Raw genomic sequence first — 16,773 nt, forward strand, 5'->3', positions numbered from 1 at the left:
TATTCTCATTCTTAGTTTTGATATTTTTAGTGCTTATTTACTTTGTATTTAATATTATATTGTGTTTAGATTTGCTAATATTGTGTGTTTGGATAACGCCACAATTTCCCAGTTTGGGATCAATAAAGTAATTATATTCTATTCTATTATTCTATAAGGATGCTGGCATTGTACGATTGTTTGGTCACAAACCCAAAGACCTTAAAAAAACTAAACCTTGAATGTCTCTTTCAGTGCGATCCATCCCGTAGCGGTCCAAATATTTAAATAAAAAGGGCAATCTTGATTACACTGCAGAAAATGTCAGAGGAACCAGAGTCACTGAGATTGATGTTTCTCCGGGCTCTGAATCGGTTTCAACCTTTTCGGCAATACATTCAGTCGGAGATATTTCACTCTGAATCGCTGATGTCACTCTCAAGGAGCGCAGCAGCAAATGTTAGAGGTCACTGAAGGAGGATGAATTCGTGTGACGGGATCCACAGATGTCTTTGCCAATGTTCAGGTTAATTACTCCTGTTATTACAGATGTTTCAGTGTCCAATAAAGAGGAGGACCAAGCAACCCATCTCGTACACGGTTACTATGGAGCACAGCCAGGGCAAAGAGGATCATGAGTGATCCCCACCACCCAGGTAACGGACTGTTTACGTGGCTACCCTCTGGCAGGCGCCTTCGACACATCAAGGCGAACACAGAAAGACTCAGGAAGAGCTTCTTTCCTCAGGCTGTCCGGACTGTTAACTCCACTCTCCTCAGTTAAAAACAAAACAGAACTGTGACTACATGATGCACACACACCACACATTCCAATCTGCACATTACACTTTGACACCCTGGACACTTTACACTGTTTACATTACTCTATATTTTATATTTTGTACATTCAAAGAATTCTTTTTTTTATCTTTTACATTATATTCTATCTTACTGTATTTCATGTGTATTAGTAATGTGAGTGTTTATTGCATGGCCTTGCGGAACAGTCCTTACATTTCACTGCACATCTGTATGAGCATGGGACAAATAAAAATCTTGAATCTTGAATCTTGAGAAGACACACGGCTTTATTTGTACATTCAACATTTACCGTCAAAACACAAGATGTGTGAGGGTTCTAAAGACCAATCAAACACACTTAACATAATTTTGTACCCCATGAAACGACTGAACAGTGATATAATGCTTCATGTGTATCCTTGTGTGAGTTCATAGAGGACCGCATACAAACATAAAAGGGGAGCCATACATCAAAACGAGCTGTTAGGCCTAATTAACACTTCTATAGGATGTGGTCCTTCTATCTTATTTTTCATGTGTTTAATCCTGTACAGAACCGCCAAACACTGGAATTAACACAACCAAAGAGAATCTTAATTATTAATCTCTTTGTGTCAATATCTCACACACCAGTATTTATTATAAAACCCGGCACATGGCACAGATTCAATGGTATTAGATCTTACATCTCCTGCAGCGTTTAACTGTTGTATTAGTCAGTCCCTCCAGGATTTCGCAGAGACTTTTTTGGGGATTGTTGCGGCCTACAATGCCTGATTTCGCGGCAGCTTTTCAAGAAAATTGCAATGCAAGTTGCACTCACACACGCACGAGTGGGGATTAGTGAAATTTGCAGAAAAGTTGCGGTGATTGGACAAAATTGCAAGGTCGCCCAGAATTCGTGGGGATTGGTCGCAACTTCCTGGAGGGATTGATGAGTGAAGTTGCATGGCGCATTCTTGAGTTCAGTCTGTCTCTGAATAAAAGCTTAAAATCTGCCGTGTAAATAGCAACATGATCTCTGGCACTCTGATTGGTTTGAATCATTTCTGAAAAGTGGAGCAGGCAAAAGACGGAGAGAGGATGGACTCCCTTGTCTCCCTGCTTGTTCTCTACCCCCTTGTGTGCACTAGCCCACACTCAATCAAGCTTTTTGTGCCTTTTATTGAGGAGATAGGACAGTGGATAGAGTTGGAAATCAGAGAGAGAGAGTGGGGAATGACATGCGGGTAAAGGAGCCGCAGGCTGGATTCGACCCTGGGACCAAAGCCTCTGTACAGTGGAGCGTGCACACCAACCACTGCTCCACCAGCGCCCAATGAACTGCAAGTCAGTGTTATGCATTGAATAAACTGAACTACGCCTCTTTGGTAGACGTCATGTTGAATGTTCATGCAGACAAAATGCACTGAAAGTCTGACAGTATTGATTTGAAAGAGGGCGGTGCTGATGTTCTCGTATATTATCCTAGTATCCACATTCCAGCTGATCACCTTGTAGTTTGTCGTGGGCACTGAGCGGTTCATGACGTTGACATGCAGATCATGTTGACTCTGCTCACAGAGGGGATGAGGCCTTTCAGAGCTCTACATCCTCATTGTGCTGATTGGCACTGACTCACCCTGACTTCCTGTTTTCAGATTCACAAACACATTCAGACAACTTACTGCTGGAAATTAAAAAAAGAAAGAGGTTGCTTTTTCTCCAAGCCACATAATAATACTGATCACTGTCGTCATGGCTACAGTTACCATGTCACACAGGTAAACTGTTTCTTTTTCAATAATATGAATTCCCGCCAGATATATGTCTTTAAAATACATAAGCAGAGGTTATGGAAATGTCGTTGGGACGTAGATAATCATCCTAAATAATCATTACCTGAGAAAAAGCAGCAGATGACGACTTCAGGTTTAATTGGAGACTGAAGTTGTGAGTTGTCAGAAAGCGGCTGGATTGTAAGAAAGGTAAAACACTTTGAAGAAGTCCTTGAACCTGGACTGGCACGTGTGGAAACTTGTGAGCCTGCCAGAGCTGGATTAAAGCATTGCACAGGCGTTTGCAATCCCTTAAAACCATCTGGGCGTTTTTGCTGCTTGTCTCTCTTGTATATATTATTGTAAATAGAGTATTTTTTTAGGGATTCAGACTTTTTCCAGACATTTTAAGTGGACTGTGAAAGTGCATCCTTGGATTTTGAAAGTGACACCGACTTACAGTAAATTGTAAATTGTCAACCAAACCTCAACGTAGAGAAGAACAGAAGAATTTATTAGGAAACTTTTCTTTGGTAGACAAAGTTAGTCAGGCACAAAATGTTTTTTGAAAACTCTGGGGGAAAAACGCTTGACTGTGAATCTTGAGCTGCACATTTATGACATGATGTAGGCGGCTGTGGCTCAGTTTGTAGAGTCGGTCGTCTCTGAACCGGAAGGTCAGGGGTTCGATCCCCAGCTCCTGCAGCCACATGTCCGATGTGTCCTTCAGCAAGACACTAAACCCCAAGTTTTTCAAGCTCAAACTTTGCTTGATTAATAGAAGTGAATAAATGCATGCATACATTCCCAATCAGTTTAAATAACTGAAGTTCTCTTAACATCCACACAGCAGTCAACAGTGCGGTCTGGTCTCTTTATTTGTTTACTTGTCAGAAGAATCAGGTCATTTTTTTCCCTTTTTAAGATCTGACATCGTCTTGGCTGCTGCTCACGTCCCTCTGTCAAAAATATTCCGGCCATGTGTGCGTTTGTGCCAGTTGACCTGCAGTAACTATTCCCAGGAGGGTGAGATAAGCCGACGACGAGATGATGTGTCGTGATCCACATCCTGCAGATCAGCTCACAGGAAGCATATAACTGGGATTATCTAGGTGACGCATCAGATGATATATCAACAGTCACAGTCACACGCTCAGCTTTGATGTGACCTAAAAAAATATTTTCTTCTGCCCAACAAGGGGAGCACAGTGGATGTCAGATGAGGAGATCTGAAATAGATTTGCACTTGAGCTTCAGCTCTCTAATTTAAAATGTGAAGAGCAGTAATAAGTGTTGTTAATGTGGGTGTCTGGTAGCAGAGGTGTGAATCACAATATGATAACATACCATACAATAAAATATAATACGATATGATACGTGGCCCACAATGGAAGGTCGGGGATCGATCCCCAGCTCCTGCAGCCACATGTCCGATGTGTCCTTGGGTAAGACACTTAACTCCAAGTTGCTCCCACCGCTTCGTCGACTCTGCCACTGAGCCACAGCCACCCCTGAAATCCGTTCAGTTGATATTTGGCACCAGTGAATATGATGATTGTATCACACAAGTAAGGACAATAACAATATTGATGTTTTTATCCCAAGCCTTTCTGGTTAAACTACAAACTTATCTTTCCTGCATTGAACTTTGACACATTTTTTTCTAAAGCACACATTCAAAAGAAGGTCATGATTATATACCAAGCTAAAGGTACCAAAAGTCTGCTTTCGGTTGATTTAAAGGGAAATTAAATAAAAAAATATCCAATCAAAGCTGCTCGAATTATTTGCAAAGCCAGTGGCTTCATGTTTATTCAATCTCTAAAACGATTATAAAGCAAGAAGAACGGCCTTGATCTTGTCCAGAGCAAAAAATGAAAAAGCTCATCAGTCCATCACAGAAGAGTGAAGGGCGAGAAGAACTGTAATGCGTGCACAGAAGTCTGATAGAAAAGAGACTTTGAACCACCTCAAATTGAATTTTAGAGGAAGTCGATTTATTGTGAGGGGCATGTAAAAGATTGTAACCCCTTGCTTTCTCTCGTTTTCTCTCTTCCAGGAGATAATAACGGATGGCCACATCTTTTCGACAAGTATTTTGGAATGCCGAGCTCAGACACAGGGACCAGGTCCAATTTATGCCGTGAGTATCCTGGTACTTTGATTATTCATATTTGTACTTTGTACTGTTGTTCAATCTGTTCCGGAAAAAGCTTTCCTAGATTTCCTCCCTCTTCTATAATAGGGCTGCCGATTGAATCTGCTTTAATGACCAGTGTAAGGTTGAACCATTCATTTGTCACAGCTGAAATATCGTACTTATTCTCCGAGGGACCTGTTAAAAACTTTCTGTGAAGTTACCGGGGTTTATCATATTTGCTTCTAGTCTTTATCTGTAAGTGAGAAGCCGGGGAGGGGTCATGTCCTCATGACTCCAGCTGGTTTGCTGGGTTGATTTTGTGGATGTTTGGTGAGCTTTCTTGGGGAGGTAAGAATACAGTTCTGGATGCATTAGACTTCTCCAAGACAGATAAATATCACACAATCCACTTTTATTGATTTGTATATGAAGCCCTTTTCTGAAATTCAGAGTGACATGACGATGCAAAAAAACTGAAAAATCTAAGTTGACTTCAGACAGTATTTTTTAAACTCTTTAAAAGAGCAAAATTTAACTCTGACACCTAGTGTTTAAAATGGGTACTGCAGTCCAAATTGTAAACATTGTAGAGAGCTGTCCCCCCCTCCTCCTCTCTAGAGTGGATGCTCACACAGGTCACCATGTGGTGGACACTGAAGCTTCAGTGTTTATCCAGCTCTGCATGGGTCTGTAAACCTTTCTGTGTTCTAACCTCTCTCCATTTTTCAAAAGCATCTCCAATATTGATCCTAGTTTGAGCACGTTTCTGCTCGTGGAGCTTATTAGAAACATGCAGAGGCTTTTTAGGTCGGGTACAATCACTTCTATCTGAAACAGTTCTCTTGCCCGCTTCCATCACTGCAACACCTGTTGGTTTGACGTTCAAAAAAACTGTTCCCTTCCATCCGCCTGGCATGTTTAATCACCTTTCAGATAACTTATTTCCTTTGAGTTGAACTGCAGCATTTTGCCTTAAGAGAGTCAGGGGAAGCTCTGGAGTTAGAAACTAAACTGGAGGGGTTTGTGCCTCTACTTTCCTCTCTTTAAGAAAACAAGTTCCAGCCAGCTGCTACTCAAACTTCAACCTCAAATCTCTTTCCTTCTTTCTATCTGGGGATTGAAAGAGCACTCCTACAGACAATAAAGACCCAGTCCATCCAAACCCCAAGAGAGAGAGATGAGTTATACTCAATAGAACCCGTTTGTGCAACATGTTGTGCGACCACATTTGAAATCAGAAGTGTCTAAAGTTGTTCTGAGGGCTGCAGTCAAAGGCAGAGAGAGAGATAGGCTGACCATAAGAGAGAGAAAAGGCAATAATGGCCTCTCCTGGAATGCATTCACGCTGTTTCTGTGAAAAGTATGAGAATGTTAGGAAATGAAAAAAGAGAGAGCGAGAGAGTATGTTCGCAGCCTGCCTCTTATCTCTCCTCTGCACAGCGGCTGAATAACAGTGTGAAGTCGGGACGGAAGTTGGATTATTAGTTTGAGAAATGAAACACTAAAGATTAAATCTCATTCCAGTTTCTAGAGTGGAACATATTAAGACCGACCCTGCTCATTAAAGAATTCCCACTGGAGAAGATGTATTTTTTTAGGGGTCTTTTTATGGCTTATTGGATATGCAGCCCCTCACATGCAGAAAAAAAATATTTTTTATGTATTCTTATTTTACACTGTTTCTGTTTCTTGACAGTATGGATACTGCTTTCACTTTGGTTGCTGTCATTCTATTTTTATACTTATTGTAATGCATCAATAACCAGTGATGGGAATAACGGCGATATAAATAATGGCGTTACTAACGGCGTTACTTTTTTCAGTAACGAGTAATCTAATTGATTACTCTTCCCATCATTATAACGCTGTTACCGTTACTGCCAAAAAATGCGGCGCGTTACTATGACTGAAGCTGTTCTTCATCAGACCAACTAGATCTCTAAGCCGAGCGGCAAAGATGTTTCTTACTGTTCTTCCTCTTTGGTGAGTGCGGACACGAGAGAATCGCATAAATGATGACGATTGGCTGAGGTAGAGTAAAACTTCATGGTGAGCCAATCAGAGGTAGAGTTGGGCGGGTGTTGTTTACACAAATTCGAAAGCATGCACAGTCGGCCCCACCACCACCACACGTTTTGTCTCAGGCCGAGCTAAACAAACTGGTAGCCAGGTATGTTGTGGAGGATATGCTGCCATTATCGATGGTTGAGTCGGAGTCTTTCAGAGCACTAGTTGCCAAAATAGCGGTCAGAGCAGGAGTTGGCCTGCCATGCAGAAAGACGTTCGCAAACTATATAGACGCCCAACATGCTCAAATGAATGTCGAGCTCAAACAGACATTTTGAGAAATTCGAATATTTGTCTACCACAGCAGACAAAACATCTATTATGTCATTTTTACGGATCCACTATATAAACATAGTAATTATAATATCTACAATAATTCATGACATTTGATTGGAGGCTAGTCTCACTTTGTCCCACAGCAACATTAAAATAGTTTAGATTTGTGTACACTGTTTCTGTTAATTATTGATTGTATTAAGTGTCCATTTCATTATAATATTCAGATTTATCATAAATAATTGAACATGTATTTTAAGTTCTGTTAAAGAGGGGTGGAGGTGGGGTCCAAATTCTTTGACACGCATTTAAAAATTTACTTGAAAGTAACACAGTAGTTACTTTCCAAAGTAACTAGTTACTTTTATAATTTGTTACTCAGTAACTACTTTAGTTACTTTTTGGGAGAAGTAACTAGTAACTGTAACTAATTACTTTTTTAAAGTAACTTGCCCAACACTGTCAATAACACCAAAAGACAAATTCTTTAGACATGTAAACCTCTTGGTATTTGTTGTTATGGATGTAATCTCAGTGACGTCACCCATTGGTTTCTGAAGGGGGAAATGCTGTTCTCACACAAACTTTCAGTCAACGAATCGGGTAAAGATCTGGAGCTGAGGCCAGACTAAAGCCTCCTGACAGACCTCTACAACGTGCCCACGAGTCTGATTAGCTCATGTCTCGATCGGCACACACTGTACGGGGTCGTAAAGGTTTATCAAGAGGTTTAAAACCCGCCTCAGCTCCAGCTCTCAGCCTGTCGTTAGGTCGACTGAAAGTTAGGCTGAGACAGGATTTCCAGCATGGAGACCGCCTTCGATTGGACTCCAGCGCCCCCTGCAGGAACAGACGGGTGACTTCACTCAGGCTTCAAACATTAATATTTACAGACTATGTTTCCTCCTCAAGCTGTTAATCATGTTGTCTGTCTTCTTCCCCATTGCAGCGATTAAAAACACTTAGAAGAAGTAGTAAGTGTATGGTCGCTGATGGTCATGCTAAGAACTCCTCACAGGAGCGTTATGGACGTTTGCCTTAATTTGGGTTTGGCTGAAATGTACTTTTTAAGTGTTATTTATGTACTGCGCTGTAGGTCATTTCTCCAGTTTTACCTCCCTGCACTGGTTTTCAAACAAATCAGTTTTAATCAGCTTTCCAAATAACACAAACTCTGACAGGTTTTCTCTCTTCCTGCAAATAAATGGAGCTAATTTTTTACTGTCAACTACATTCAGTTAATTTTTGACAGCAGTATTTAATTAGTATGACATCTGTTTGAGCACCGGTAATGCATGCGTCACCTAAATGTTGACATATCGTGTCTGCACTAAATCACACAACATGACAACTCAAATAGTTCAGAGGAGGTCAAATTGTCAAAATTATTCTGACACAGAAGATTCAGTTATTTTTCTGCGTAAGCTTCTCTCTGCTCATGCATCCTGCTTCTCCCAATAATCTGACAGCAGTTTCAAAACAAACGCCCATGCTTCCTTCCCCCTACTATTAATTCCAGCTTCTGAATGTGTACTGTAAAAAGAAATAAAAAATACACCCACTGCTGCTTTTACAAAAGGAACACCCAGCAGGTTTCGCCTGTTGTTGTTGTTCTTCTTAAAGAAAGAGGATAGAGTTTTTGTTTACACCGACGTGATCTTGAAATGACAGCCAATCACAAAAAAGTGTTCTTTTACTATTAAGAGTTTCTCTGTTAGCCTGTGTGTAAGAAACGTGCTCTTCTCCGCTGTGAATATCGCCTCTGGCTGTGTGAACAACATGCAAGTTAGGAAGGTCTGAGTGGCAGCAGGACACAAAGTGCTTTGACCGACAAAGCAAAGGCAGGAAATATAACAGAATAAGCATCAATAGTCAGGATACAGAAAGGCAAGAACAAAATGCCAAAGTAAAAAAATCAGTGAAAATACATTTATATGCAGATTTAGAGTAGAAACAGCAGCAGCCGTGAAAGTGAATAAAAGAATAAAGGCACTGGGATTAATGATCATAAGAAGATTAAAGATTATAAAGGGATTATAAGAAGACGACGTCACATCACAGGAAATCAAAAAATTATTCGTCATGGATGTTTCTTAAAAATGTTAATCTCAGCCTTTGTATTCTTCAGAAAAGCTGCAGGATTGACTCTTTCACACCCCACAGCATTTCTTCTGCTCTTCATCTTTCTAGTGCTGGGGATTTTCCCTGAGCTCTGCCAGTGTCGAGACCTGGAGCTGGACTGTGACGGCGCTCAGCTTCGAGACGTCCCGGTGGTGGCTGTGAATGTAACGATGATGTGAGTGGAAAACTAAATGATGCTTCTATTCAATGTTGTGAGAGATTGAAGCAAGTGCACAGGAAGCCTTCACGCTGGCTGTGAGCGTAAAGGCAGAAAAGGGCAGCCACAGATAAGAGATGACCTCGCCATCATAGAGAGCACCGGCATTTGCAATTAGATGATTTAGTGACTCAATTGAAAACGAGAGTTTAAGGTGAGACTGTGAGAGTGGAGGTGAGTAATGCAATGCATGCTGAAAAATGTGAGTCCTTTATATTCTTTAAAGAGCTGGAATCACATGCTTGTAATTTTGTCAAATTAAAAAAAGTTTCTTTCAGACATTACGAGTAAGAGTTTTATCTTTTTAAGGTCACGTATCACACTACTTTTCAACCAGTGTAAATAAGTCTCAGAGCTCCCCAAAACATGTGTGTGAAGTGTCTTGTTCTAAATCCACTCTGATCCTGTATTTGATCATGTCTATAAACCCCTCTATTTCAGCCCTGCTCAGAACAGGCTGTTTCTGTGTCTGTACCTTTAAATATGTAAATGAGCTGTGTCTGACCACGCCCCCCTCTCTGGAAGGGCTTGGGTGTACCCGGGCTTTCTCGCTCCATGTCCTATTGTTTACGGTGAGAAGGCAGACTCAGAGGACAGAACAAACACCTAGCTGTGGGAGTGTCACCCACCTGGGGGAGGGGCTACTGCCCTTTGTGATGTCATGAAGGGAAAATCTCCAAACGGCCTGTTTGAGCACACATTTTCTGAAAAGTGGAGCAGGCAGAAGACGGAGAGGATGGGCTTTTCTCATCATTGGGGGGTTTGTAGACGGACTAGAGACACATGTTAGAGTTAGAAAAACATGGTGAAGTGTATTTTGCATTATATGTGACCTTTGAGATGCAGCATCTCATTCTTAAGGGGGTCCTAACACAATTACAACACTATAAGTCCTGTTTAGGAAATAAGAGTAAAATAGTATAAAGAGCAGCAGTAGGTCGAAGCTTGATCCAAAGGCAAGTGGACTCGGTTGAAGATCCTAACTTTCACCTCTCCTCCGAAAGGCTTCTCCAGTTCAAAGCTTCTTCCAATGAGCTGGAGCTTTTGTATCTGGATTGTGACCAATTTATATAAAGTTGAGAGCGTTATGTCACCTTGAAAATCTAACAACCAGGCAGTTATGTTTTAATTATAAGCTCTTGTCTTCTTCCTCACTCACATGTCATCATTTCCTTGTAATGCATAATATTAGTATAATGAATACCTTCTAGCTATTACAATCATCATTATTTTCTCATTAGTGACAGCATCGCCTTGTCTTCCTCTGAAAACTTTGCACATTTCAAGACAGGTATTAACAAATAAAATACTGGATCACACAAATGCACCTTTATTACATTTGCCTTGAGTGATTTATGTGCTCCAGTGTTTCCTTCGGATCCCGTCTTGAAGAAGGTATCCACTGAATCATTTTTTGTAGGTCTTTAAGATCCTGGCACATCAAGGAGATCGTCGCCCTAGTTTTTGCAGTGTGTCAAGCTCCCTCTGCCCCTGTCTGCATTTTTTCGGCTGATTCGACATGTTGAATCAGCGTCGGCCGGCGCGGTTGGTGAGATGAATCACTGTTCAGCTAAGCATGAGAAGAATCAGTGCATGAGAGGAAAGACAGAAAGCAAGTAAACGACTTTAACTTTGTATCAGACATTATCCTCGATTAGAAGTACCTATACTGCGAGTGTTGAGCGACAGCGGTGTGGAAATGGTCATCTCGTATCATAACAACGTTTTATATATCTGCATTCTTCTCCGTCCTCGTCCTCTTGCAGTTTATCCCTTTTTGGAATGACGATTGCAGACTACCGCCCCCTGCTGGCATGGAGAGTGCAAGAGTTTCCTTCTACACGACAGGACTAGCATTCTACTAATGTTTTGTTGAATCAGTTTTATCTTTTAATATCGCACAACCTGGCTTTGTGTCCCTGTCTAACAGTCATCACAATCCATTAAACAGGATCATAACAATGAAGGTATGGTTTTGTGGTAGTCGGGTCTGATGCAGGCTGATCTGCAGGGAGCGGTGTTAGAGTTAATTGAGACGTGTTATCGCTCCTTTGGAGTCATCTACCAGGCATTCTTCAATATTAGCCGCCGCAATACCATCCTGTAGGTAAAATGTATGCAAGCTGAGGGAGAATGCATTTCTCTTTATTATTGTGATAAATTCAGACTTTTGCGATGGGTTTTTTGCAATAATCATGAAATTCCGCTTGATTGTGCAGCATGAATCGAACCTCACATTAAACCATTTTCTTCAAAAGCAGATCTTAAAGCAAACTTTTTGACTCTTTGTGAAGGAAACTTCCAACAAGTGGAACTAGAAGCCGTGAACAGATGGTGTTTATCAAACTGAAACCATTTATTTACTTCAGGTTTGAGCAGTTTAAACAGTCCGCTAAATCCCAAGAATCCACAGAAAAGTAGGTAAGATTAAGTAGAATATGAACATCTTCTAACATGAGACCTAAATAGTGATCAGTGTTTTTACAATCAGTACGTCTGAAATGGACCAGAATCAGATCTAAGTAGGGAGGTAAAACTGTGTGACATAAAGATGTGAGCCCATAGAGAGGCTGTTTAAATCTTAAGAGTCCCAAAACTGACCCCCTCCATGTGCTCAATGATACAATAATGTTCTTTGAATGGATTATCCTTCAATCAGACTCTAATCCGTTAAAAGCTTCGGAGCCTCTTTGAGATCATTTATCAAATGCTAAATAACAGAAGGATGTAAATGACCAGTTTTACAGATTGGATTATCTGGTAATCGTCTTATTATAAAAGACGTTTGTTGTGTTTTTTATAAAGTTGGAACGTCTTCTTTAAAGTTTTGAGATATTTGCGACCTGCCTACCTAAGGTGGTTTCAGACAGGGCTCTAGGTTTTGTTTCAATATTAAGCCAGACACGTATTATATGCACATGGTGTGGACTTCTCTTCTTACAAACTTGACGAGATGATTCCACCTAACACACACTCTAAACAATGCTTCTTCACTCTTCATTAGCTGTGTGTGTGAGAGTGAATCCTCTCAGGTCCAGCATGCTTCTGCCCGAAGAACGAGAGCAATCCGCCAACAGATCAATTCATCTTTATTTGTGTGGCGCCAATTCATCACAAATGTTATGTTAAGACACTTAAGAAAAAGAGCAGGGTCTTGTCCGTACTCTAAACATTAATCCACCATTCTGCACCAATTCTACAATTCACTTAGCAGATGCTTTTATCCAAAGCGACATACATCAGAGAGAGTAAGTACAACACAAGGAAGGATCTAGAAAAGAGGAAACGCATCAGTAAACGATCAGCTTTGAGTCTGATTGGACACACAGGTGCTGACAGGAAGTGACCAAAGGTAAAGCACAACATTGAGGGCAGTTCTTGAGAGCTCTAATCAGTATAGAAACCATCTTATAAGTCGTCGTTATCAAACCAAACCATGGTCATTACCATCATCATCATCAATAATATGGAGACCATCATCATTAAGTTAGTAGGTATTCATGAAAGTGCCGGGTCTTTAGCTTTTTCTTAAAGGTGCAGAGAGACTCTGCAGATTGAATGGAGTTTGGGACCATGAGCACAGCACAAAGCAACATTGAGCATAGATACAGTGGAGAGGAAAAACAGCCTTTTAACAGCCAGAATAATACATGAATATTTACAGTAAGTGAGCTGCATTAATACATATGCCTGCAGAGAGAGAGAGAGAGCGAGCGAGATATTAACTATATGCGTTATTGAAAAAGCAAAGTTTTTAATCTGCTCTGTAAAGTAGAGAATTTGTCTGCCTCCCGAACCCTGATTTTTGGCGCCAGACACCAATAGTTCTTTGCCGTCTGCTTGGTGTGTCGGGGCCTTAACACAAGACATGAAACACTGGGGACAAGAACTACAAGAGAGCTCAAGAATATAACAGAAACAAATACACCTGAGGAGGAGTGAGAAACACAAGGGAAGGAAAAGATCAAATCAAACAGAAAACAACAGAAACTAAATCAACTCATGAAAGGCTAAGACCTCAATCTGAATTGTTATATAAAACCTCTTCCTATCTTTCAGGTCTCTTCAAAGAAACCACCTTCACACACTGAAAGCAAACATATTCTTCAAATACCAGAGCCTGCAGAAGCTGTGAGTATCCCATGAATTATGGATTTTATGTCATTTTAATATAAATGTTACGGCTAGGGGTGATAGATAGATATCCCGGTATACATAATGTATTTTTCCACATTTCTACAAGTACTTATTATTTGTTTTTTTATCTGCACTCAGCTCAGTCTGGTGTCTTGCTTTCATGAACGCCCCATTTATAATAAAACACTATTATTACCATGCATGAGAGGCTATATGATTAATTAAATTTGAGCCCAGCATCCGCCACAGAGCGGAGATAATAACGATCCTTTGAATGACAGATACAACAAAGCGTTTCTGAACTACAGAGCAGATGTGTTTAAGGCAAAGACGACTTGAGGGGAACACTGACAGAAGCCATTGTTCTGTTCTGCATATGGATTCATTCATTGCCGACCTAGTTCTTATCTACCACACACAGAGAACAGGTCTTATCCTCAGCCAGGAAACTGTTTGTCGTGTCAGACTGTCAGTCTTCAGCTTCTGAAGCTTCAACCGCAGTGAAAACTTTCTGTAGATATACATAAATAAAAATCAGAATGAATAACACAAACGGCTGAACGTAGATGTCTGCGGAGGTCTGTTGGGATGAGTGTGACTGAAGGATTCAAGGAGATCTATTATCCTCACTTTCACCATTAATTATGTCAGTCTTGGACACCCATTAAGTAGGAACGTTTCATTTCAGCTGCTGTCTCTTTAAGGCCCGCCTCCCCACGAGCACACTTTCCTCCGATTGGCCAGCTCTGTTTGTAGTTGCAGGGAAATTAGAGTGGGCTTCAGGGTGGGCGTGTCCTAGAACTCTGCTCTGATACGACGGCAGAACCCGGGGTCAGGTTCTGGCCAAGTCTCGCAAAGATCCCGAAAAGTCTCGTTCAGAGCAGTAGGAAACCACGTCCGGGGATTGCGCCAACAACTGTGTATCTTGTGTTTAAAAAAAGTTGCCATGGTTTATTATGGACCTCCAACATGGTAACATAATAAGGATGTTTTTAAATATGGTTCAACATAATAGATCTCCTTTAAACGTCTGCACCAGAATAACTCGGTACATATTTAGACCTAAAACTGCCTAAAACCTTCTAAAAACCTCAGTGATGCTTGAAAACGTTATGTTACTCATCAAAAATCTGGAAAACAAAGTTCACTTACCTTATTAAGAAATCAAATCTGAGGAAAAGTATGGCAGCTTTAATTACTTTAGTTAATAATAAACATCAAAGCAATTAAAAGTGGCCGGTCTAACTATTTCAATGACATTTAGGAAACACAAGCAATAAAAAAGGGACTTCAATTTAATGAAATTTAATCCCTACATGGGACGAAAGTTAAGATTGTTTAGAGCGTGCGTCACATGTGCGGAGGCCTCATGCCTCGTGGTGTCTGGGGTTTGAGATGCTTGTCATTTGCATGTCATCCCCCGACTCTCTTCTACTAACTTTTCCTGTCACTCTTCACAGTCCTATGCAAATAAATGTCACAAAACTGAGCAAAAATTAGATATTTAAAATGATTTTTTTTCTTATCTTTATCTTTAAAATGAATTAGGATTGTATGAATACATGACATATTGTTACAGTGCAGATAAAAGTTTCTCCAATGTCAAAACAGGAAGTGAAAGTGAGGTAAATAAAAGAATCAATGACACGCACCAGACTACAGTTTCAGAATAGCGTTTTTTGTTCTGAATCCAATATGTTCAAATGTTTTATAAACATTGCACATAAAGTAAAGAAATTTGTGTTAGGTGGATTATTTTTTTGTTGTAAAGATGCTTCTTGGCAATACTTCTTGAACGGTCGGAAAGCCTGTTTATTTCCCTTTTCAATGGTGCCACATTTGTAAGGAACATGCATTTGTGGGATGAGCAGCAGAGACGAGTATGTGGGTTGCACTTATGAAAAACTTGCCAATCTTCTCTGCCACTGTCAAACTTTCTTTTTGTGCGATGTTTATATTTTTCAACTGTTCATGTGCTTCTTTTCACAGATATCTGCAGCACAACAGAATTCAAGATGTGAGTCCTGACGCGTTCAGAGGGCTGTATAATCTTACAAGACTGTGAGTTCTGCTGATTCTTGTAACATTTGTCACATGTGTTTTTTTGTAAGAATCTGCTTATGAAGGCTGTGTCTACATCGTATACACAGAATGAAGCAGAGCATCAGCTCTGACGGACTCCTGAAGCTGAGCTTGCAGGAGATGAGTCAAAAGCTCTGGCTGTGTGCAACTCAGCTGGAAGGGAAAGTCTTATCATACTCAGGCTACAAAATGGCCACTTCTCACTACTGCTGCTTAGATTAGTTGTGTGGAAGTCTGTGCTGAGCCCGCTCGCACACCAAAACAGAAAATATGATGTTGCCCGTGCATTACCACAAATACACTCTTCCAAATATTGATTTAATTGTGTTGATTTAAAAAACTAAAAAGCCGTCCCGTCCATGTAAACACGGCTCCGACAACAACACAGCTCATTGTAGACATTAGTGTGTCATGAGGATAGACCTGATTTCTGCTGTATTTATGTGTAATAATAATATATCTATACAAATCCCTCAGCTTCTACTCCAACTGTGAGCGAGTCCTTATCACCCTTGTGGCCTGAATACTAACTCTGTTGTGGCTGAAGGGCAGCGGCTCCCTGCAGTCAGGCTCCCGAAGATGTTAAAAATAGTTTCCCCCCCCCCCGAGGAGTGGAAATTGTCACAGCAGCAGATTAATGCCTGTGGTTTTAAAATAACATGTTTAAATCTCACAATCACTTCATCGACGGTCTGTTATAAACTTTATAAGAGAGTGGACCGCATATAATAAGTGTTAAAAAGAACTAGGTAACAGTTAGGGCTGCATGGTGGTTAGTGCTGTTGCCTCACAGCGAGAAGGTTCCTGGTTTGAACCCGGGCTGCTCGCTTGGAGGACTATAGCCTCCGTACATAGGGCACACACACTATCCGCTAACCACCAACACCCCGTTAACAAACATTTTAAACAGATTTTGTGTGTATTTTTTTCATTTCTTGTCTCCTATTGTTATCATCCGTCTTTATTTTATAAACGTGTTTTTGGTCTGCATTGATCTGTTCATCTTTTTGAACAAACAACCTTTTGTCAATCGCTTTTCCACGCCTTTGTGAAGCGCTTGTAATCGAATGTGTCTGAAAGGTGCTATATGAATAAAGGTTGATTGATCGGTTGATTGGTTGAAACTACTCTAGAATACTTTGCTGTGCAATTAAAGAACGCGTTCTTTTTCCTTTAGTGTATTGAACTTTTTGTTT

General features: G+C 40.6%; 1 protein-coding gene across 2 annotated transcripts in view; it reads left to right on the top strand.

Moving 5' to 3' along the window:
• Positions 1 to 16,773, top strand: part of rxfp1 (relaxin family peptide receptor 1) — a 77,292-nt gene that overhangs the window by 39,300 nt on the left and 21,219 nt on the right. For both annotated transcript variants that reach the window (XM_061047597.1, XM_061047596.1), the window contains exons 3-6: positions 4,597 to 4,680; positions 9,211 to 9,316; positions 13,418 to 13,489; positions 15,485 to 15,556. In XM_061047597.1, the coding sequence (XP_060903580.1) occupies positions 4,597 to 4,680; positions 9,211 to 9,316; positions 13,418 to 13,489; positions 15,485 to 15,556 (334 nt within the window). The remainder of the gene's footprint in view (positions 1 to 4,596; positions 4,681 to 9,210; positions 9,317 to 13,417; positions 13,490 to 15,484; positions 15,557 to 16,773) is intronic.

Source organism: Labrus mixtus, chromosome 10 (genome assembly GCF_963584025.1).
Source record: "Labrus mixtus chromosome 10, fLabMix1.1, whole genome shotgun sequence".
Taxonomy (NCBI): Eukaryota; Metazoa; Chordata; class Actinopteri; order Labriformes; family Labridae; genus Labrus; species Labrus mixtus.